Source organism: Echiichthys vipera, assembly GCF_963691815.1.
Source record: "Echiichthys vipera genome assembly, chromosome: 15".
NCBI lineage: Eukaryota > Metazoa > Chordata > Actinopteri > Perciformes > Trachinidae > Echiichthys > Echiichthys vipera.
Genome location: NC_139840.1, coordinates 19,322,156 through 19,347,208, shown reverse-complemented (window position 1 = coordinate 19,347,208; position 25,053 = coordinate 19,322,156). Strand labels below are relative to the sequence as shown.

At 40.6% G+C, this 25,053-nt stretch overlaps 1 protein-coding gene across 2 annotated transcripts in view; it reads right to left on the bottom strand.

The window, feature by feature from the left end:
- Positions 1 to 1,385: 1,385 nt before the first annotated feature.
- The window catches only part of st3gal3b (ST3 beta-galactoside alpha-2,3-sialyltransferase 3b), a 39,381-nt gene continuing 15,713 nt past the window's right edge, over positions 1,386 to 25,053 (bottom strand). For both annotated transcript variants that reach the window (XM_083928550.1, XM_083928551.1), the window contains 6 exons: positions 20,197 to 20,260; positions 20,009 to 20,104; positions 19,630 to 19,816; positions 9,685 to 9,831; positions 7,693 to 7,839; positions 1,386 to 4,954 (listed from right to left, as the gene is read on the bottom strand). In XM_083928550.1, the coding sequence (XP_083784676.1) occupies positions 4,865 to 4,954; positions 7,693 to 7,839; positions 9,685 to 9,831; positions 19,630 to 19,816; positions 20,009 to 20,104; positions 20,197 to 20,260 (731 nt within the window). In that variant the 3' untranslated portion in view covers positions 1,386 to 4,864. The remainder of the gene's footprint in view (positions 4,955 to 7,692; positions 7,840 to 9,684; positions 9,832 to 19,629; positions 19,817 to 20,008; positions 20,105 to 20,196; positions 20,261 to 25,053) is intronic.

Below are 25,053 nucleotides of genomic sequence, written 5' to 3'. Positions count from 1 at the left end.
ACAGGACAAGAAGAAACACTGGAGTGATGCAGGTGCATGACAGCCCTGTAGGTGTGTCACATCCACAGACAAAGGTAAACTCAATGAATGTGGGACACAGTGCAAAGGAGGGAATGTTGTTTTCCCTCATCTCAGCTGACCCGACATTGAGTAAACAGAGGGGAAAAAATGGGTGTCCGACTGGGTGTTTTCTCTAACCATTCCAACTTTTTTTTTTTTTTTACAAGTTTAAATTTCAGGCCCCGGCGGTCGTGGCCCCTCCGTTCCAATCCTACGGAGAGGAGGTGGGGCGGGGAACCTGTCGCACAGAATAAAAGGCCTGTTGGCTGAAGAGGTGCAGACGTGCTCATACCCCTGTCTGCCGGACCAACAGAAATGACTGCTTACAGCCGGGCCAGCTGCCTCAACGAGATCCCAGGTGGCAAATATCCTCCTGCTGCGAGGGAGCAAGCATTCGATCCCACCCTGCGGAGGTCAGGAAATCTGTTGAGTCAAGAGTAGCCAGAGCGAGGTGGTTTTGGTGACCGGTGAGGCGTGACTTGTGGGGGCCGAAAGTTTCTGGCACCCCATTAACAGCAGGATGGGATGGTCCAGTGGCGCTTTAAGGGCCCTCAGCGTCTTGTCCTCCTTCCCCTCACACCAATACTGACTTACAGCAGCCACAGCTGGACGGCCAGCTCTCGCTCCTTCTCAGCAATACTCCTCTTGGTTTATTACAATGTTGTGGTGTGTGAAAGTGAGTGAGAGATTCATGGCTGCAGCTGAATAGCCCATGTGTTTATTGTGTGTGTGTGTGCGTGCGTGCGTGCGTGCGTGCGTGCAACAGGTCTTGAATGGGTCCCTCATGGCCACAGCAATGAAACAAGATCTACCTCAGAGTGGAGCAGGTGAAGAGAAAAGAAAATACACGGCATAGGGATGGGAACAGACATCAAAAATGGAAAAGAATGAGGGAAGAGGAATGGGTGAGGGGAGGAAAGTGAGAGTCAGAGGGCCAGACATAAACACACAAGAGAAAAAAGGAGAGTACATTAGGGAGGAAGTCCGGTGGATGGGGAATTGAAAAATGATTTCCTCTGGCTCTGCAGGTAGGAGATACAGAGCAGGAGAGGAAATCCCCTTGTCCACGCTCCTCCGTTCATCCCTTCTTCATCTTTACTGTGAGCTTCCTGCAGTTTGTAACCTCTGAATGGGACTAAGTGACACACAGACAGTATAATACCCAAAGCATGCTGCAGGGCCAATGTGTGCTGCGGAGACATTCGCCCCCCCGTAACATTTTGACAAAAGCAAGAATGTTTGGGGAAACAACCAGTTACTCCACATTTGTCAAAAGATGCAAACAACATGCAAATATCCATTACAAACGTATTTATTGAGTTGCAGAAAGCCATTTATAACTGTATATAAAAAAACAAACGGTAACACCTTCGATCACTTTGAGTTCTTTCTGATGGTGGTGGTGAAAATGTACATGTCAAAAATAAAAGAAAGAAAATGTTCATAAATATGATGATTGATAAAAGCGAATATACATTCTGCTTTAAAATGAACAGGTTATGAAGTAGAGGCGATTTGGGTCCAATCCATTCGAACTCCTCCAGCATGAGTAAAAATGAAAATGAAAAACCTAGAAGAAGAAAAAACAGAAGAAACTCCAGCGGAGGGTCTGTTTAGTCTCAAAGCTTTAAGGACCATACTGGTGCTTTGGCATGTTTTAGCCCGCTGACTACACATACTTTACATTATTAATGGCCTTTTTTTTCAAAACATATTGAGATTTTAGACGCCACTGGTATCAAATGATTTCAGTAAGCTATAAATCTTACCTGTTTGCTACGCATAATCAGTCTCCTTTATTTTTTGTCAAGTCACATTATAGCGATACGACCCTGCAGCAGTCGGCAGGGGCCAGTTTCAAACTCTCCTCGCATTCAAAGGATGTTCAAACATTCAAGCATTAAAGAGGTACTCCAGTGATTTGACATTGCACTTCCATAAAAATGGGAATAATTAAAAAAAAGAAAAGACAATTAAAATCCAAAACGTAGCAGCAGAAAGCAAGATATCCTGACGTTTAGTCCCTAGCATGAGCTCCAAAAACATTGAATCCAACATTTTCTTGGACTTTAGAAAGCTCCCTCCTGATTATACAAGTTCTTACAGGCTGAGAAGTACTCCTTGTGACGAGTAAACTGAACATCAGTTGTAAAATCGGTGGAGTGCCCCTTTAATTGTAAGCTGCCAGAAACTCATAGTACTAATGAGCAATGAGCAACCATGAAAAAAGTTAAAGTTTTTTGTATTAGAACATTTAACATACACTTAGATATGTAGTTTATGGGCTAAAACATACAAAACAACCAGTATGGGGCTTCAGGTCTTCCTAGACTGTATATAATGTATATACAGCACAGATATGAAATGGACTGGTTCCAAATCACAGAAATGAGACATGGCCTGTCCTGACCTGAAGCTGATCTTACATTCTGGATCAGCTGCAGTTACTTTCACAGGTCAAACTCCTCGCTACAGTATCCAGGTGATGAGGTGTAAGGCACTGAGAGCGCCTCATGATAGTGCAATGGTCAGCTATTCCCTGTACCTTTGCTCTCAGCAAAAGTCCCAAATGGGGCCAAGTTTTCCAGAAAAAAGTGATCCATTCCTTCAAACCCGGTGAAGCCGTTCTGAAGGGACTGGGTCGGACACGCTGCTGCAGAATCCCAGCGGTGTTTGTTAGAACTAATCAAGAACAGGAACGTATGGAGCAACAAAGCAGATGCAACAGCAGCAGCTTACTGGTTGAGAGTAAAGGAAGTGAATCTGTGTGTGCACAATGTACAGTAAATATGCACTTCCAAACAAGACCACGTAGAAACAGAAAATAGTTGAAAACCCTCATTGAATTGTTTTTAAAATTACTATGTAAAAGTGATTATCGCACTAATTTGATATGACAAAAAGGAAAACAGATGCGACATGTTAACATAGTCACATCGTGTTTAGGGGGGAAGCAGAAGGAGAAGCAAAAGTTTTGATTAATACTGAACACTTTCTATGTTCATGCAGTGTTAAAATACTGAAACATGTGGCAGAACCCTCATCTACAAAGTGCAAAGGCCTGATCAGCACATGTGATGTTAATTTAACAATTGAGTGCCGCGATTACCACCTCATAGATTCTCTCAAATCTAAGAAATTTGCTATTATGTGTCCACTGTTAATATAAACCGCATAAAGCACAGACATAAAAGGCTGCTGTCTAACATAATTTATTACCAAAGTCATTGATGAATCTGTTTTTATTTGGCTTAATCACAACACTGCTTCTGCCACAAACTTAAATGATGATGCAGTCTCTAAGGAAATACGTTGGTGAAAAGAAAAAAACAACACAAATTCAAACGTTTGCGTTTTTCTCTGAGCAAAAACAACAGAAAGCAGGCCTGCCTGTGACCAAACAGTTGGGACTTTGTGACAATGACAAATAAATAATTAAAATGAACCTTGAACCAAAAATATATATATATATGTATATATATCTATAAAACCTTGTTTAAAACCTGCAGCAACAGGAGGTTGGAGGAGGGATCCGACATACAGAATCTGTTCTCCTTGACCAGGACACGTTACTGTATGTCTACGCTGCAGCCTGGAGGCTTTGCAGCTGATGAAGAGATGAAGACAGTACCGTGACATGGATGAGCCCAGAGGAGGAGGGATTTACAAAGAGACAAAGAGGTGGAAGAGAGAGATGCAGTGTCTTACTTTTGGGCTCACCTGCCAGAGCTGGTAATCTAAAAACAAATAGTCCCACAATTAAAATAATTTAGACAGACCAAAATAATTAATACACAATTCTTCCCGATACGTGCTTTCAATGCCATTTAGTGTTGAGAATCTAAATCTCTTCGGTGACCTCTCACTTGATATAAGCAGCCACATGTGGATAACTCACACAGCCACTTTGTTGAGGAAAGAAAGAACCTGCTTTATTAGAGTCACTAATATAATTCTTTTACAAAGTTACAAAAACTGAAGTCAGTATATTACTTAAACACTCGACTGCTAGCGTCTTAAAGTGACCCAAGTCTGTGTGTCAGGTGACCCTCACTGATTTATCTACCGTCAACTGGCTTGGCAAGTGTTAATTTTGGACCCTGGACAGGCAGTAAAAAAATGAATGAATGGACAAATGGAGAGTGGGGATAGGTGGGACAGGGGTGGGGGCTGCTGCAGCTTGTTAAAAGCACAGTAAAAATCTTTGATATTTACACTGAGGAAAGTGAATACATTCAGGCAGCAAAAGGAGGAGGACGGCCTCTCCCCTGTACGAGGTACGTTTGGCACTGCTAATACTCAACCCATTCCCGCACGCTCTCCGTAACAGTCCTCTTTTCATTCCTTTCTCTTCTGTCCCTTCATCAAGTCAGCCAGTGAGTCAAGCTGAATCCTGACATCTGTATGTCAACATGTCACTTCTGTTCCTTACCATTCATTCATGTGATACTCCAGGTGGTGAAGTGGTAAACGTTGAAGCGCTGGGGCCAGCAGAGCTTTCCTGCGACTGTCCCTTGATAAGACAGGAACTGGGCAGATCCAGTCCTCCCTGTGTCCAACCCCTCCGCTCCCTGCTTGAATCAGCAGGAGTCTTTGGTTCAGAAGGCACATGTGTGCATCTCTCCACAAAAACCCTCCTGTATGTTTTTTTTTGTTAAATAATCTCCTTTGATATGAAAAAAACCCAGACAGTGTGCAGGCCACCCAGATTCTAAGGGTTCTTTCTCCAGAGTCAATCCATTTCTCATTTTCCTGTTTTATAGTCCTTTGGGAAAGGCAGAAAGAGACTGTGGGGGGTGTAAACTCAGATACCGTTGGTCAGGTCTGTGATAATGTTAGCCTTCACCAGCTTGCGGAGGAACTCCTTTTCCTTGGATATGTTGTGTGTCCATGACTGTGGGAGAATCAAAAGAAGAAAAAAACATGATCATCATGTGGATACTTCTACATTAGCATTCATGAGCACGTATTTCAAAAGCATTGCTATATGCACTTGAACCTGTAGGTTGAGGACTTTCCCTTCCCAGTGTCTATACATGTGGGTGTGTATATACGGTATATGAGTAAAGCCACAGTGGGTCAGCTTTCCTCCCTACTGTGCTATGAGGATTCAGTCCAGTGGGTCGACATGTAACCAGAGCCGGTGGTTCCTGTGTGGTGCTTTGGGATGCAGGGACTAAGGAACAGCCACAGAGCAAATAAAGGAGACAAAGGGTGGAGGAAGAAACGTACAGGAGGGAATGGGAAGAAGAGGAAAAAGTGGAGATCTAAAAGGAGGTTGGGCCCTGCAGCTGCCTCTGGTCTATCCGGCAGGTTCAAGACTCTCCTACAGACTCTAGGCCCGTCTGGGTCAGACCTCCTACCCCTACGTGATGGGTCACAGCAGGACCAGAAGGAACAATAAGCTACAGTTTTACTGGAAACCAACATGAGAAACAAGGCTGTAATTAAGTCCAACTGACATCTGTGTGTGCTGTCATGATAAACTGAGCAAATGTTATTTCTGAAAAGAAAAAAAGCCTTCAAAGATGCATCAGGATTTAGCTCCCAAGCCTCTGGTAGGGCAGGCTGGTGTTACTGTTTGATTGACAGCTGATGTTGAAGAATATTGACCAGCACCATTCACCATCCAACCAGAGCGATGTTGACATTTGCAGGTAAATAATTACGCTGTACAATATTCCTATCTGGCCTGGTAATTAGCCAGCTAGCTATGGCAAGCGGTTTTTAACATTTAATCAAATCACAGTCCTATCTGTAGTTACATTCTAGATATCTACAGTAGCATTTCTCCTAGTCAAAATTATATTCTTACTAGTCAGAATGATAAAGATATCCACAATAACATTTTTTACTAGTAAAAATTGTATTTAAAGATATTTAAATCATTATTTCTCCTTGTCAAAATTCAGTTCAAGATATCTTTAAATCCTTAAAGAGTAGAGAATCTCTGGAAAACCCTTGGCAACAAAGTAATGTCTGTAAAGACACACAATGTAAAGAAACCCACTACAGTTACTGAACTGTGGAAGAGACTGAGTCAGAATGGACCGAGATCAAACCAGAGCAGTGTGAGAAACTAGTGATGTGGGCGCAGATGTGCTGAAGTCATTCAAAGCTGTGGCCTCTACACTTCCTATTCATTTTTGAATCCTATAGCCCGAAGAAAACATTGTTTAAATCTTCGCTTCTGATAAAATAGCAATATTTCGGAATAAATGAAGTATCAATAGTTTGTTCTCTAATTTTGATCTCCCGTGTAATCTCCTTTTACGCTTATATGACTAAATCATTATCAAACAGCTGGTTATTTATCCCCTTTTTGCTCCACTATGTTCACCAGCTGGAAGGCTAATTGTCTGTGTGCCGTTTGGGGTTGAGCAGATAACGTACAGCGGATTAATCAAAGCTTTGGTCAATGACAGCTGCGAGTGTGAATCAAAACCGCAAAAACCTCAGTAGAGCCGAGGGGAACTGCACAGTTGGGTGATAACAAGCATTCACAGTCAAGTACTCATTAGATTATTTTTTAGATAAAAATATTGATCACAGCAAATTTAAATCAATCATTTAAATCTAAATCAATTTGTCAATAAGTTTGATCAGCTGAAATCAGAGAATTAAAGAAAATAAAGCATCTCATAGCAGATGACCTCAGTAGCATCACACTGTCTGGCTGTGGTTAAAAGTGTTCCAAACAACAAAAGCCAGAAGTATTCCCATTAATTAGCCATGTGTGGCGGATGACAATGTTGATGAAGATGATGATAATAAATGTTAAAGGTTCACTGGGAGTTTAGACAAAGGTTATCCTCATACTGAGCTCATGGTTTACATGTGTCAGCACACGGGTGACATCTTTGATTCCACTGGGTTTCAGTGTAAACACGGAGAGGAAGACTTGACTGATGGAGAGGAAGGAGGGCGTTTAGAAAATGGCCGCTCAAACGACGCACTTAAGCCGTTTGTATGTTGATTCAGTGACTGATGGAAGACCAGCGAAACTTCAATCTTGGTAAATTACAGATTTAACCTTTTGATGCTTTCATTCTTCGGTTTTAGTTTTTATTTCGTTTCAGAGCTACACTCTGCAGACATTTTTCTTCCCACCTTCACAGTTTTAACAGCACCAAAGAGGCTGTCAATAACTCTTATTTCTGAATAACTTCGTCAGTTAGAAAACAAGAGAGAGACATCCAATCAGTGCAACTCCACACATATATAGCTATATCTTTGGATGCAAATACAAAAGCTGATAGAAGTTTTATTCATGCACATTTTGTACACTAATATTACCATCAGACTAAACAGTGAAGGCTTTGTACAGAATGTATTTTGGCTGTAGGCCAGTTCACCTCTCCCCTCCTCCACAGGAGCGGTGGTCCCTCCTCATCAAAGTTTACAGTGTTTTGTTTCTTCAGTTATTCTTCAGCGTGAAGCCAGAAAATAATGTTCTCATTAGCAAGGGGAGAATGTCACTCCAGATTTCATTTAAAAATCTGGTAATTTAAGAGCGCTATGATTATGCACGATATGTGCCAACTTTGTAGAACAGAGCAACAGATTTTTTTTAACTTTCTGACCAAAACACACTAGAAATTAATGCTGTGCTCAGATGTTCACAAAACTCACCTCTTTAATGGCGGACATCTTGACCGTCTCGTAATAGTGCAGAGGTGCGTGGGGCGTGTTCATGTCGTAGCCAAAACCAGCAACCGCCACTTCATCACAGTTATGCAGTGCCATCGTTATAGCAACTGTTCCCAAAGTTGGAATGTTCTGTAGTTAAAAAAACAGAGATGGAGGCCGTCAGGACCTCACAGCGTATACGCACCAGGAGCATCATTTATTCATGAAAATGTATTTAGACTAACACAGGGATTAAAATTGACAAAACATGTGCGGCATCACCACTTTCATAAAATTTCGAAACTGATCATGGCTTCTGACACTAGTTCAGAGACAGATGTCTACTGTCCCTCTCATATATCAGCTTCCCTTTTGCCTTTGTACCTCTGACTTTGTTCTGCTCCACTGCTGCTAACTGACTTTGAGCACTTGGTGATTAACTATTACCTTTAAGACGCGACCCCTGCAGACCCCTGCTGCAACACAGTGATCTACAGGGTTGAACTGTGCTTCCTAACCGCCTTGGGCTGCCAGAGATCTGGGGGGTACAGGGGCTGTGTGTGTGGATGTTGGAGAACAAGAGAGGAAAAAAAGAGTGTGTGTCAGGGAAAAAAAAGTGGGTGCAGAAGAAAGCGCGGAGGGAGGCCCCATTTAAATCATTACCCTGATTTGCAGCCCTCAGGGTAGGTGGAGCTGAACCAGCAGCTGGCCAACCCCCTACTGCGTGCTCTAATACAGATTAATTTACACACACACTCGTATACACACTCAACATAAACACTAGTATAACAAATAGGCCTCCTCATTAATTTCCACATATATAAACATTAACTGCGATGGTCAGAAGATAGACAGAAAAGTGTTCTAGGGGGAGAATGTGCCAAATCATACAACTCTGCAGTACTGTTTCATACAATACATGCTGCAAACACCTAGAAATGTACGCACATGTACGCACACACACACACACACACACACGGGCCAGATACCCACATGTTGAACACATGTTGCAGAGTGGAGTTCATGCAGGGGTGTTCTGGTGGCCCCAGAGGGCAGAGTTACGGTGATACACATCCCATGTCTTCTCTAATTCTCTAACAATATTCCCCTCTACTTACCAACCAAACACACTTCTCAATAATACATGAATACAATCACGATCAATACATTTGTCTGCTCTTTTCACTTTATTTCTCCAACAAAAAGTTTTCTGGTCAAGAGCTGATTCAGCAGCGTCCAGACAAACATGATCCATGAGCAAAGCCCATATATATACTTCTAACACTGAATAAAAACAGTGCAGCAGTGTAGAAGTCAGACTGGAGCAGGGTTGTAGCAGGTATTCAACATTTTGGCAATGTCAACAATCAGAAATTGTTTGGCATTTTTTTTAATATACTTTAATTCTCCCTTTTATTTTGAAAATGGTGGTGGTTATGCTGCCATTCTGAGGTATTTCTCCAGAAAATAAGATTCAAGAACAAACATACAAGAGTAAAACACGACTGAAAAGCAGATCATATACACATCTGAAAAAGATGGTAAAACTTGACAAAAAGTACATTTAATTTGGTACAAGTGTTCCCTGATCAGAGCGACTGTTACATGACTGATAAAATGTAGGTCAAAGGCCTTACATGCCTCTAGACACAGTAGATTATGTAACGTATGCATTTTTTCTTACATCAATTAAAGATAAATTTGTAACTGCAGAGCACAGTGCTGTCGTAAACTTGGCTTCAGTGCTGTACCACTGAAATGGATCATTTCTGCACAATGTCTGTCCTGTATACAGAATATACAGTAAATGTAAAACAATTGTTTGGTGCAGTTAAAGTCTGAATCGTCTCATCATATTTTTAAAGTGGGCTATATAAATATAATAAAAATAAATACATAAAGTTCATTATTATCCAGTATCAGATTTCTCAGTTCAATTGTTTCCCTTGAAAACACAGTCTAAGTGCTGAAGACTGATTCCTGCATGTGTCTTACCCCTTTGCCCATGAGGCCGTTGTTAAAGGGCAGGCCAATGAACTGGAAGGCAGCTTCCTGGATGAAGTAGGGATTGAGGATTCTCATCTCTGTCGGCTCCCGAGGCACATAGTGAGCCACCGACTTCCAAAAACCCTCTGTACCCCTCTGAGGTATAGGTAAGGAAATAGACAGGAACACAGGGAAAAAACAGGGGAGGAAAAACAGAAAGTGGTGCATTAGTAGTTGTCAACATAAATACTGGACTGTTTTTTCTCTGCAAGGCCAGTTTCATGTGCAAAAAACACAAAACTGACATTCACATGATGTTACCTCCACGGTGGAGAGCCAACTACAATTTACCAACTGAACATCAAAGTTAGATTATCCTCTGTAACACTGACATAAAACACAGAAGCCAACCAGAAGCCAGACCCCTACTACACTGATTAGGGAAATAGCTTTTGGGCCTTTAACGGATGAAGTCAGGGTGAGGGGTTCACAGGACATCAGTAATTACGACTCCTGGTAGGAGGGGACTCGAGCAGTGGGTGAGGGGTACAGCTGCCCTGCAGTGTTTAGTGCTTAAAGTGTTCCTTAGTAAAATGTTTGGGGACTGATTCATATGAAGGATCTCATTATTTAAGCAAAATATTATTACATTTATTTGTCTCCTTTTTAGGGAATAATGTTATTCCAAATGCATCTCAGCACACATTTGAACCTCTTCACTGTAGTATTTCTCAAAGTACCAGAAGATTCAAACATACTTTCACCCTGTCTTGTTTTATTTTTAAATAGGCTACATTTAAAATCACTAATTCATCAAGTAATTTCCACCTGACTTAAAACCAGACAACAGAGAGAAAAAACGACTTTTCCATCAGAACATATTGCCTCTTGATCACAGCTTCTGTTCCCCTGAGAGACAAGTGGCAAATTCAGTGTCTTCCACATTTGGTCAGACTTGATATTTGCTACATGATGCATGATTTCTAATTGTGGAAAAACGTTTGTTAAGTCTACATTAAATATCTGCTGTTATGTTGCGGTTGGAAAATCACACTGCCCAAAACAGTGGCCACATCAATCATCTATGGTTAAATATGACAACAAAAAAGAAAAATGGTTCAAAGCACACCAATCATCATCAGTAGCAGACAGGTTGGCAGAGACAACTCAATAATAGTATACACCTCTGATGAAAAGCACTTGTTAAACTCATTCATAACAGAACCCTTTTTTTTTTATAGGAAACAGACAAACTCCCAAAAAGTACCCATGAAAATGATAGACTACATCATGTTAATTGCCAAGATAACATCTAACATATCAGTCTCCTTAACAGCATTATTTCCAAAGATAAACTAAATGAACGTGAAACTAGCAATGCATGATTGACTCGCCCGACAGTGCGAGTTCCTTAGAGGCATGAAGCCAATTCGATGAGCAGATGTAAATGGGAATCACCTGTTCAAATAGTCGAGCACCCACCCGGCCGCCTTTGATACAGTGATGCACGACTCTGTGCGTGTGTTTGTGTGTGTTGGCAGAGGCAGTAGCAACAAGTCTGCTGGCTTTGTGGCTTCAACAGTGGCGGCTCTTTTTGAACGTGGGCCCTGCTCTGTGCCTTCGGCAAGCTGTGACAGGACCAGCAGCTCATCTCTCCTGTCAACACAGCTTGTGTTTGCCAGGAATCTATTTAGCAGCGCTGTTTGGATGTGTGCGCGTCTGTGTACAGCGAATAAAAGAGAGTGAGGCATTTTTTTTCTTTATACTAAGAAGGAGAGAAGCTAATGACACTCAACACACGCCCCTCACTTTACACAGAAATGACCTGACATGTATGTAGACACAAATGCCACGGGGAGCGGATCTCTTTGAAGATATTCAAGCAACTGGCAAAGTAAGGGTGGCTTTGAGAAATATAAGAGCAATTAGTATGTAAGGATTCATGCCTGTCAGGAGGGAGGGACCTGTGGGTACTGTTATGAGTTGAGGAATGTGGGAAGTTGCTTAAATGAAAAGACACCAACTCAATGCTCCACTAGTTGGGATGGTCAGGGAAAGTTGATGATAACGCTCCACCCTTGTTTAGCTCTCAAACTAGAGTAAATGCAATGAACACTAAAATGTGCAACAATGACACAAGGTGAGTTTTAATAAGAAGGCTAATTAAATTAAATAAAGGTTAAAACAAACTTTGAAGTCATTCGCAATAGTGAAAGTTTTCATCAAAGACTGTTAAACAACTGCACTGTAACAGTGTTACTCAAAGCTCAAAGCAAATAGCCTCCAGGGAACAGGATGTGGCTTCCACTGCGGACTGACCGCTAACCTCTTCATGTATGAGTTTGTCAAGAGAAACACTGTTGAGCCAGTGGCATTTGACCAGTAAGGCACAGGAAGCTGCAGAGTGCTCCTACACCACGTACTTACCGAGCCCTGACACAAACACACACACACACACATACAAAAGGGGAAAAGAAGTGTGTGGCTTTGGTGTATAGGCTGTCGCTGGACTGTGGTCACAGAGGAAATGGCTGTTTCCCTTCTCCTGCGACAGCTTTATGGTTAAATTGGTCTGGATTATTAGATTTAAGTGTGTGCGCAAGGCTGTGTTCTTCAATAAAGCACCTGTTAAAACAACCTTGAACTGGGAGAGTTAATTGTTTGCAATGCAAGGAGATATACTGCAGAGAGGTTGACATCACTCAGTCAGAAGAAAGTAAATGGAGTTGTTAAAGTTCCACTTGTGTTGACATTAGTCAGTCAGTTTCCTTCCAGTTTTAGCGCATATTTGATTTACCAACTTTTCCACCTCAGCCAAACATAAAGCATTTCTTGCAATTAACCCTTCAATAAGCATAAAATCAGGTGGACGGAAACACTTATTCACTATCTGAAGTTGACCTCCTTTTAATTCTTAACAGGCAGTATTACGGAGCCTTGAACAAGCAAAAGTCATACACATCTTAGCTAGATTGGTGTTTTGGCATTATCCATTCTTATGACAACATAGAAAATGTCCCCTTTATTGCTTTGCTTCCCAAGTGTTATTGATGCAAAAGGAGCTACCATTAATGCATCATTGGATGTAGATTAATACCATAAAAGCACTCAGTTTCTCTGTGTCAGCGTTGTCAGTCACAACAGTAGTGTACTTGTCTTGTAATTTCACAGCTGTTGGAAAATCACAGCTATACAAACCATCACCAAAGGAGCTTAAAACGCAGGATTAGAGCAAGACAATGTCAGAGGGCGAGGAGAAGACCTAATGTAAGCCAAGACAAGTGAGGGATCAAACCGATGGAAAAAAATGATGTGGACTTAGAGATATAGAAGAAAAGAATGATGACACAATTAGTGCTAAAATGGAAAAAAGTTAACTACCAGAGATTTCCCTCATCTAGCTGTGTTCAAAACATCTAAACACAATTAAAATCATGTACAAAACTACTAGTAATATGAGAAAAGTAATGATGGGTTATGGTGTTGAAGACTTAAATTACGCTGGGCATAAACATGATGACTACATCCTTTTCCACTTGCAGAAAACTAAAAAAAAATAAAGGCACGGTTGCACTTCACCCTACAAATGTTAAATGCTCGGTTTAGAGGTTTGCGTTCATGGTTTTCAGTGTGGTTTGGTTTCAGTTTGGCCAATAAAACTTAATCCACCTTTAAACTAAAATGTTTCTATGCATTGAATGAAGTAGATCTCTGAGTTTGGAGTTCCCGAGGGACTGAGTAAAAAGTGTAGAAATGTGAAGCACTGAACATCAGTGTAACATGAGAAGAAAGAACAAAAAGTTTCACATCTGCTAGGTTACTACAGGTGGCTTTAAAGCCCTTCAGTGTAAACAAACACAAACAAACCTCGGCTTTCTGCCGACCACAAGTAGTAAAACAAGACAATCTTGTCACCAGATACAGTAAACAGAATGTATCATTTCAAAGTTTTGACCTATTCTTGTGTGTTTTAATCTCATAATATGGCTGGAATGACACAGATGTCCGTCCTTCCTTGCCTGACAGCCATCATGCAATCTGTCCATTTCTTGTTTTCTGAGGATGTGGTCGTGTTTGATGTTTATGGAGAGGATGACTCAAACGAGGTGGATTCCGGAAGGTAGACTAAGAGCAATTTAGAAACAAAAACGGCAGCACTGAACTGCTAACGATCACAATTACGGTTGTTCTGGAGGTCATTAGCACTGTGTACATGTTAGACCTTTGAGTTTACAAGTTGCAGTGTCTCACCACATAAGTGCTTCACTGAAGAGGAACCATTTCAGAAAGAATGTTTGAAAGGAAAGAGAGGTTTTTCCTAAGTAGCTGGTAAATGCTTAGATGCACAGCAGGGGATGTGTGTTTCTAAAATCCTAGAGGTAAAATTCTGGACAACATTGGTTATTTTATTGCTGTGTGTTAGCCAGGAATCTGAAGCATTCACCCAATATGCCTTTGCTTTTCTTGACACATACCAAGACCTCTGCCCTCATTGAGGTCATGGTGGAGTCTCTTTTTCTGGCCTCTCTTAGGTTATCCAGTGTGTGAAACCCTTGTCTCCACAGTCCCATGACGACAAACGTGAAAACAGTGTCAACCCTTGACAGCATTTTGACCCTGGCAGTGCCTGCTGGTATCTGAGAAAAAAACTAATTAGTCCTTCTAATCATCTAAAGATCTCCTAAACTTGCATTAATACTCAATTACCCAACAACCATTGTGTCAGAAAACACTACCAAAAAGGAACCCGGAGTAGGTAGGTAGGTGACTCATTTTTGAAATGTAACACTGATGGTAATCAGTGTCATCCGGACCCTATGTTAGTCACTTGGATCATGTTCAAAATCCATGTTTACAAGTATGTAAATGTTTATGGATGCATGTATGCATGCTACTTTGGGCTTCTGCACAGATGTTTGGGCTTAAAAATGAGCCATATATCTGTTATTTCTGTCCCACAGTATCTCTCAGTGAAAGCGGTACAATAAACCCTTTGTGCTAAAAAGACATGTCTAAACTGAAAAACCTGGCTGTTGCACAGAGATTAACAAAAGGAAATGATTTATAATGATATTCTAGCAGGAAGGCAATCATTTGGAAATTTTTTGTTGATGTGAAGCAACTGGCTATTTTGGTTATTCCATGCTCAGTTACTGGCATTGCATAAGAGATGTGCAATGTTTTTTTAAATATTGGCTTCATGACAATATTTTGATACTTCTGAGTAAGATCCACTGGCAGTATTTCTATTAAAGGAGAAATACTCTCTTCCTTAAATTGTCTCCATCCATCATTTCACTCTCTGGCCTGTAGAGAGCAGGGAGAGCTCCTCTAAACAAACAGGAGAGAAAGAACACCGGCACTCCACCTTCGAACCCTGTGTTTACCACCGGCTGTATATCCTTCACCGGCTCTGTTTGAAAATATCCCTGGATATACAAACAACTGCGGCTGTGGGTGCATGAACCGTGAGCGCGTGCTGTGCATGAGGGAAAAATCGAAAACTAGACAAATAGGAAAAAAGAGAGTATTGACAATTGTGGAAATCGTGTTTGAGCACATTTCTAAACAGCATGTAACCGGGCAATCAACCAGGCGGCTGCGTATGTGGGGTCGGACATTACAACAGTGACAAAGTTGAGCCGTAATCATGTAGACCTGTGGTAATGAGGGATTAGGGAAGTTTGAAGCCTTGTGATGCTCCAGTACTGTAATTGTATATGTAGTAGACGGCTTCACTGACTAAATGAAGGACCAAGGTCAATTTACAAATCTGGACTTGTGCGCGTGCGTGGGAGTGTTTGTGAGTGTACAAAACACTAAATAACAGATTGGGAAATTGCCTCGCTAATTTGTATTCAGTTCAGCCATCCAAGAACGCGCTGTATGCATTTGAAAAAGCACAATAGCGCAGGAGAGTTGAGCACTCTCACAACTGGCTGGATGAGTCACTTGCGGCTGCACAACAACTGTGTACCCGCCACTAACCTTTTAAAGAAGAGGGAGAAGAAAATACACTTTCTTTCATAACCACAGAGGAAGACTGAAAAGGTTTTGCATCCCTTGCAGCAGTGAGTGTGTGGGTTTCACAAAGAAAACCCCCCCTTCTGGACCAAGAGACGTGAAAGCTCCCAAAGGACAGCTGTCCTATGTTACATTACGTCTCCCTCTGGGATGGACTAAATGGATTTAAAGGAAACAGAGGAATGCTTGCTGCCATTTGGTGAGGATTTCCTCTAGCATATCATAAAGAAGACGGCATCACTCTCTCAAACCAGGTTGCCTTTTATTACCTCCACCAAGGGTTATGTTTTCAGCTTGGTTTGTCTGTCTGTCAGTTAAGAGGATTAAAGAAAAACTACTGGCCTAATTTTCATGAAACTTGGTGGAAGGGTGTAGCATGGACCAAGAAAGAACCCATTATATTTAGGAGCAGATCTGAGTCATTGGGGGATACATATAATTATCTTTCATTTCCATTATAATTAGGCACGAAGACTACATTTGGATTCTCCTTGTCAACACAAAATTCATGAAAGCTCGCGGTTTTAACTTTTCTGCGGGTTGGGCCATGGATGTATAAAGTTAAAGGTGGGAATATGCTATAAAAGGGTAAATAATAATAATAATAATAATAAAAATAATAATAATAATAATAATAATAATAATAATAATAATAATAGGGTCAACAAATCAAGTTGAAACGAAGATTAAAGCAGATCACGTACAGTTTGCTGGGTGTGTAGAAGCGCTCTGAGCTGGTGTCTGTAACAGCAGAACTCCGTTCAAAAAACAACAAAAATAATAACGCAGATCCAATTACCGAACAAAGGTCCTGATAAATTTGATTCACCATATTTTCTGATTCTGTCCCCAAGCATGTCTTCTAATTTGGCAAACACATAATCCACCGTGTTTCCCATTAACGCGAAATGGACATAAAGGAAAAGCAGTGCGTCACTCTCTTCACAAACAGCCCTTCGACACAACACAGTGCACTGTACGGCTTTCTGATTTTAGCAGCTTTTCCTTCATCAACTTCGCACAGAACATCATCTGAATATATTGTCATTTTGTGAGTTTTTGTTTTGGAAGCCGTGTCTCGCCATCTCCCGTGCTGCAGTACCACTCTATCTAAACAGTTCATGGTGCGCTGGCAGGGACGCTGTTTTACCAAACCAGAAATATCACTAAAACCAATGAGGGGGGAAATAAAAAAATCATATTTCCTGTGGATGCAGGTCTGTGTTCCTAGAGCGTTCTTCTAGCTGATTTAGATACCCGTTGTCTAGTAAAAAAATAAAACAATAATGAGTCACTGTCTTTGGAAATGTGTCCAGAAGTGTTCACATAAGGCACATCTACATACACACATAAACACCTCTTCATGTTTATGTTTTCACTGCAGAACTCTTTTAACAGGAATTCAGTTTCTTTCATGTTGTTGTTGTTGTTGACGACTGAAAACCCACTTTCCATCGTAAAACTGATAATGATACTCTGGTAACATTTGGTTTTAAAGAAAGGTCATTTCCACATTTGTCTCTGCTTTTATGCTAGTTATGTGCTAAAATGTACACACCACAACAGATTGCTTGTATGCGTGTATTCTGCAATTAGCAAGAATTCACAACCGTAATGGGCATGGTGTCTATAATAACAAGCTTTTAAGCGAGTACATAAATCCTAAATTAACTTGAATTAGTTAATCTAAATCACCATATAAAATCAAGTAACACCTGCTACACAATATTGCACATATAGCTATAACAAAATAGAGAAAGGGACATGCAGTCATGCATACTCCTTCTAGAAAACACCAACCCACACATATTCTTACAGGTCTAATGGCACAATAACTAGAAAAAGCAGCCTATCATTACCACAGGCTTAGAGTACTTTAAACCTTGGAATCTTACTAGGTTTAAAATGTTTTGGGTGTGTTATCCGTGTCAAGTTTGTATATGTACACATGTATAATATATTATATGACTTTTATGGCTATAATACTCTACCAAAAATAAACTAAAAGGATCCTTAACTTCGTGCAAACAGAGTAAATTACACAGGATAAATGTACATGGAGCAATATATTTATACGATAGTAAATCAACTATTACAGATGTATTAAAACAAAGAGGGAAAGACATTATCCATAGGTCAAATATGAGGTTTTGCACATCTGTCAACTCTCTCCTTCCATATTATCATCAAGGCTCTGACCAAACACTGATTTTTTTTTTGTTCCCCAATTTTTAACCAATGAGAAACATTCTTCCCTCCTCAGCAGATCAAAGAGCGCTGAGTCGGATGCCAGGGGCCAGATCAATTATCCCAGGCAGCCATTTCCACTGTCCTTTCCTTCTGACACACCAGAAAAATCTGGGCCCTATCAAAGGCTGAAGAGGCCATCAGCAAGCCAAGCAAGCTATTTCCCTCCATTTTACTTTACTATTACCTTCCACTGCTCATTTTCTTTTCCCCAGCTATTATCCCTTTACCCCATTTCATTTTGTCCTTTCCATCAAGCTCTCCTCCATTCTCCCAACCTTAAATCCAACTTCACCCCATACTTGGTATCAGCTTGACATTGTATGCCCTTTTCATTCCAGATTATAACTGTATTGTCCTTTCCTCTTTATTTTTTCTCCCCCTTCACCCACTCATATGATTTTGACAAATGTCACCTTGTAAAAACTACAGCTGGCAGCTGGTCCCTAAAGTCACAGCTGTGCTGGAAAATAGAGCAGGTTTCCCAAATTCTGGTTTGCCATATTAGACAGAGGCATCCCTCACATGTCCAACCTTTATTGATTGTACAAGTGGTGAATGGTTTAGCTCATTTGCTAGAGCATACATACTGTACAGTATCTACCTATAATTCTTTTTTTTATTTCCGATCTTTTTGTTGATGTTTTCTCAGTAAATTGCAGTAAGGTTTAAACGTTCCTGGGAAACATACAGTATTGCCAAAGTACTGTATGAAAAAATATAAATCTTCACAAATCTTTTACACTCCATTCTTAGGAAAAATAAAGATTTGTACTAAATCGATTAACACATGTAAAAACACTGGTATGACACTTTAAAATACGACTCTCTTTATTTTAACGAATCTATGAAGAGCTTGTATTAAGTACTTCCACTGTCCTGGAGTTGAATGAACTCAAAATAATAAAGAGATACTAGAGACAATGAAAGTGCTCATGAGAGCTTTTTTGTGACAATGGATATAAAAGGACACAGAAGAAATTAAATATGACTGCCTTCTGTACTCAGAGATAAGGGAAAGCCAGTTCTGTCATTCAGTCTGACCCCTGAGATTAAGAGGTTAATTCCCAGCCTGTCATTTAACTGCAGCAATCATTAAGTTCTGAACGACATCGAAATATTTGTTCTGAGGTAAATTCATTTGAAATATTAGTACTGAAACATCGAAAACTCTAAGAAGAGGTCAACTGAATTTATAAGATTTCATGGAGAAGATTAACTAAATAAGAACAAAAAACGATAGTCATTGTATTTTCCTAAGTGTCCGTTGCCCATTAAACATCCAAACCATCTAAAACATCCCCATTACACAGCAGAGATTTCAAGTTGTCCTCTTAACCCCTTTATGAAAACGGCTTACATTTCTACAGAAAGGAATGTACAGAATGTGATCAGAGGTTAGACCGCTATGTTCTGCTATAACAAAACACATAACTCAGATATTCAGACACATTTAGACACCCACAGAAGCAGAAATGATCTGCAGTGTACTGTAGGTCAAACACACATAATGTGAAATAATCCTAAATAAGAAAGCGAGCCTGATTAAATACACCTGAAACATCTTTGCTCTTTTAGTAGCCGTTGAATCACCATTCCTATATCTCTGGGGTTGTTTTATATGTTTTATATGGTTATAAGATTTTCACTTTGATTGCTTAATGATTTTAAACGTATCCTTACCAGTTTCTCCTTGAACACCATCTGTCGGAGCCACTTGAAATCCAGTGGTTTGAAAGCAGAAAAAACAAAGAGCGAGTCCTTCTCATAGCTGTCAGGCTTCTGGATAGCTCCCTCTGGATATGTAATCCTAATGGTGGTTTTGGTCCCCACGTCTTTGCCATAACCGCTTACTGGGGCTTCATTCAACCTGCACGCAAAAAACTATGTCTCAGTGAGTGGAATTTGGGTCAAGAAAAGGTGTTAGGATACGTATTGAATATACAAACAGTGTGTTTGCACCCTCTTCGTGCTGTTTTGCTTATATCAACACACAATACTGTTGTTTTGAGGGACAGATTAGACGTTTATATTAATTTATTTTACTATGGCGTCATCTTACCTCACTACAACATCGTAGTCATCGATACGGGAGCCCAGAGACTTGTTGAAAAGGATTCCCCCGTTGCCCACAATGATGCATCTTTTACAGCTGAGACTGCAGTGCAGGAGGGTCAGTTAGTGACATTTAGAAGTGATGGAGAGACAAAACAGGACTTCCTGTTGATGTGGGTGAGTAGCAATAATTACCTGTCCAGCTCCTCTCCCAGTCCATAATTTTTGGTGGCAGTTAAAATGCTGTCTATGATTCTCTCTGTGGAGGAAAAAAAGAAATAACCACCCATAAGAGGACAATTGAGATTACATTAAGTTGTCACCTACACTGTACTTCTTGTAAACACTTGTGCAGGTAATTGTATTGCCCACAGCAGTCTCTGTAAAAAATACACTGCAGGATAATTGCCTTCTTGGCAATGAATGGGAGACTAATTCCAATTCTCTCCGTAATTTGACACTGGAAAATGTAGCATGGTCGTCAGGGTCAGTCACCTAAAGCACTCCTGATGGAGCAGTGCAGCGGTTCAACATCACAGATGAGGTGATGTTCTCTAATCATGAAAATGACTTATTTGAGGGAACTGCTCCTTTTGAAGATTGACAAACTGCCAGGGACTTTAACATACCACTAGAGGTATAACAATCTAGGTGGTCTTAAGACAGTTTGAGGAGAGAACACGTTTCTCCGTTTATTCAGTCACAGATAAGGAGTGACCTATCAGCCCTCTGAAATAGTGGTGATGGGATTAAAGAGGGAAAAAGGCGAAGAGGAGTGAATCCGAAAGAAACAGACATACAGGGTTCTGGATGGTATGTGTGTGTATGTAGAAACTCTCCCATAAAAGCACTCAGAGAGGAATGCTGTTTTCAAACAAGCACATTCTCCTGAATAAGTGGGCGATGTTGAGCTCGTCTCCCTGCGTGGCCAGATCGCAGGGTGAGAAACGGGGATGTTTAGCCATAGCACACATTCCTGCCATGTTCTACATGGCATTCTGCTGGAGTCATGCTTCTTGCATTAGATATGACATATATTTCTCTCTTCTCCTGACCATTTTTAGGCCTCTCATACTTTTAATTGCTAATAATGACATCCCAAATGTGCAGATTCTATAAACATTGTTACTATCTGTGATCCATGTAACATTTGTAGTAATGCGGAAGCTTCATAGAAGAATGACATGGATTTAATGATGGTAGTTAATTATCTTTTTTTATCTGCACCCCAGTGTAAAGAAAAGAGTCTTCCCGCGTCACATTGTTAAAAAATGAGGCATTTTCATTGCCCTCTCTACTCCACTTAATATAATCACCATATTGCACATAGTCTGCAAAGGGGGGGTCAATAGAAACAGCAAAAGTGAGAGTCAAGGGAGAGTGAGAACAAGAGAGTTTAGACTGGGGCCTCAAAGCAGTTTGTAAGACACATTACAGCCCCATTCACCCTGGCTAACGATCCTAATGATTAACCTTTTGAGGAGAGGCGAGCAGAGCAACAGCCCATTGTTTGGATGTGGTGTCGATGTCTGGCGTCAAGCATCACCCCGAGCAGCATAAACACAAGGCCGAGGACCACACCTGGATCCAAGCGCGTGAAATGTGAAAAATCGCAATGGGCAGGACTCTCTTCCAGGGGACGACATGGAAGCTAATTGTTATAAGTAACCGAGGTAAACATTTCAGCAAAGTATGTCTCGTGGTAGAGCCGAAGACAAATGGCTGTTGGTTCAGACATTGGTCCAACGTGGAACTCTTGAAATCTAAAAAATCTTTACTGGTAACATTGAGGAAGTTCGGAAGCATCACATAACACAAACACAGACAAATTGTTGGGAAGAGTGTAGCCTAAACAATATAAAAGAATCATGTGATGAGAGAAGAGGTATTTGTCAGGCCTGCATTTTAGTAGGCTTTTGACTCAACATCAACTACCATGGTGAAAAGCGAAAAACCATAATTTGATTGCAGTATGGTGATTCATTTATCAATGTTCTTTATAACTGAACAACTCTGAAGCAGAGCTGTAGGGACCAAGGTGGTACCGTCTTTATTTTCCTGTTGCAGACTGAATATCTGTGTTCAAATCAGTTTGCTACATGTTTCTGGCTGAATCATGTTTCCTCCTAACTGTTTAAGGTTGCATAATGGTGTGTGTGGGCCTACAGTCGGTGGGCAAGTGGGAAGTGGGAAAAAAAAAACAGATCAAATATCAATCAGTCCACAATACAGAATCAGACAATGCATCTCAATTTGAAGGGTCGACTTTACTGAGACAGAAGTTCATGTACAGGAACTATATCATATGATGTATACAACTTCTGAATAAGTTGATGAGAGCACAAGTGCACTCACTTGCAGCGAAAAATTATACTTCAGAAAGTTTAATTCTAATGTTACAAAGAAGATAAAGCATTTAAATTACCTGTCACATCAACGGTGTTATCATGTGACTGAGGTAGAGCTTGTGTAAACATTAAACTTATTATACTTATATTCCTTATTAATAAAACATGATTGATAGTAGGGTTACAAAAGTACAAGATTTACATGGTGTGATAACGGTCTCATAATATATCACAGTTTCAAAGTATTACACAGTTATAATTATTATTGTTATCAGTTAACATGAGCCTTAAAGGAATGAAAGCTGAAGGGCCTTTTTGGTTGAACGAACACTTTCAAAACGGGCAAAGGCGTGACCTCAATGATTGGTTGAACGGTTGGTTAGGTTAAGGCATGAGAAGTGAGATCGGTAAAGGTTAGAGTAAGAGTATCAGTGTGAGCCGATCAGAGGCAGAGTAGGGCATCGGGTCATGCCTTTACCCATCACTCTGCACCATACATTCTAGCATCAATCATAAAACATTAGTGCGATCTGCACTCCACTAAATTAAATCCGTCTTAAACAACACTAGTAGGAAATATTGTACGAAGGTACTTTTCAGTCGGTTAAATCCCTTTAGCCAACACTCTTAAGGGCTGTGATGCATATTCTCAAAGCACTATGCAAATATAGATTTTCTCCTAAATCAAAAGCCTTTTGCTTCTGACAAACATCGTATAAGCAGCTTTACTAAATTTACTTTGGACTTCAGAAAGATATCTAGAGAATAAAATTTTATATATAGACAATATAATATTAAACAATTGATTGAGGCTGTTACTCAAATTGACTGTTCAGTGGCTGACTGGCATCATGCAGTGCTGACAAGTATGTTTTTTCCCCTCTGGGAGTGAATCAACACAGCTTTACTGTTCTCTACTGTGGTTGATGTGTGCCAAAGATACCTCTTGGCAGAATAAAAAGTAAAAATAAAACTCCCGCCCACCACCGCCACTCCATGTTCCCAATTTGGAATCCTTTGTGCCTTTCTATTCAAGATCCACACGTATCATCTCTTCACATGAGCAGCACTAAAAGGGAAACCCCACTGCCAATCACAGTCCGTGGAGAAAACAGAAACCAGGTGTAACACTCACACAGGGAGTGTTCTTTGATCGCGACTGAGACAATCTGTGTGTGTGTGTTCATATGACATCGGAGAACTTGCCAGAGCACAAAGGTAACATTCAGTGTACCCTCTGCTTCTAAGTGTTGGAAAATATGTGACAGAGCATGTCACTGAAGCCAGCTTAATGTTATCTCTTCAGTTCCCATGGCATTGTGTACTGGTTTGATATCTGAAGTGCTGGAGTGTGTTAAGGTCAGGGAACAAGTACAAGCACTATGTGTGGAAACATTAAAGTTGAAGTGTTGGGAGACGTACAAGTTCCCTGGTCCCAAAATAGAATTAATCTCATAAACATCACCGATGAGAAGCCTATGGTGCCTACATTGTAAATTAATAACTAGAAAATAATTATATTCATACATTCAGCCTGGTCAAGGTGATAACACTGGCTGAGGTCGAGGCAGAAAGGTAGGAGGTAAAACTCTATTTAACATGTCATATAGCATGTTAGTAGATAAGCATGTTTCTTAAATGTATCCGAAACGTTTAAAGAATGGCCGTAGCCTACTGTACTATAATGTCAAATACTGAAGGTCCTGTCAATCATTTCATTGATCAGATAAATACCTTGATATATCAATTCAATCCTTAACTTCAATTCTTAAATTGACATTAGGTCATCAGCCATATTGTTTCTCTAGAGTCACCACTCTTTGGGTCATTACTGAACTACAAAAAACCTTTGTGTAACAGAGTAATGTGTCTTTTCACTTTACAGTCAAGCAATTCAGACACCATCTGCAGAAAGCACATTAACCAGAGAAAAGCAAAACCTCATTTAAACTATTAGAGAATGAATGTACAAGCTGCCGATATGTTTTCCATGCCTCTCTCTGCTAAAAGAAAAGACTGAAAAGAGATAAAAGATTCGATAAGAGGGATTAATAAATCTCAGTATGTTGATGACCAGCAACCAGCTATTGAAAACCATCCCTGCCCAGAAGTCACAACAACAAAGCATGGATGTTGCAAAATTAGGTCATTTCTTGAATTAAAACGGCTTCCGACTGACTAAAGGTGACTAAACGTACACTGTGATAGATTTCCTATCTCACTTCCTCTCAACTCAGGACAAGGCCCACTAATGAGCTTAAGGCAGAATATATTGTGCCAAAAATACCAGCCTTGCAACAATGACAAATGATGAAAAAGTGTAAAGTGAAAGAACATTGGCCACAGCTGAGCCACCACTTCAGAGTATTAAAAGCGCGTATATTTCAAAGCTTGGTTTCATACCTCTGAATCACTGCCCACATTCTTGATTCTTTTCAGCAATTTAAAAAGAAAGAAACAAAATTACAATTCACTCAGAACATCAGACAACGCAGTGACTTATCTCCTTCAGGGGGCCGACCACACCGGGAGTTGTCTCTGGTCCACCGATGTCAGTGCTGTGCACCTGTCTGCCTGGGTTGGGGTGGTCCCTGTGGCGGGGCCCCTGCAGCCATGCACCATGATTCCTATCGGTGTGCGCGGCCCCCAAAGGTAGATTCTTCCTCACCTCAGATCTCGGTGCCTAGCCATGTCTCCTTAGTAA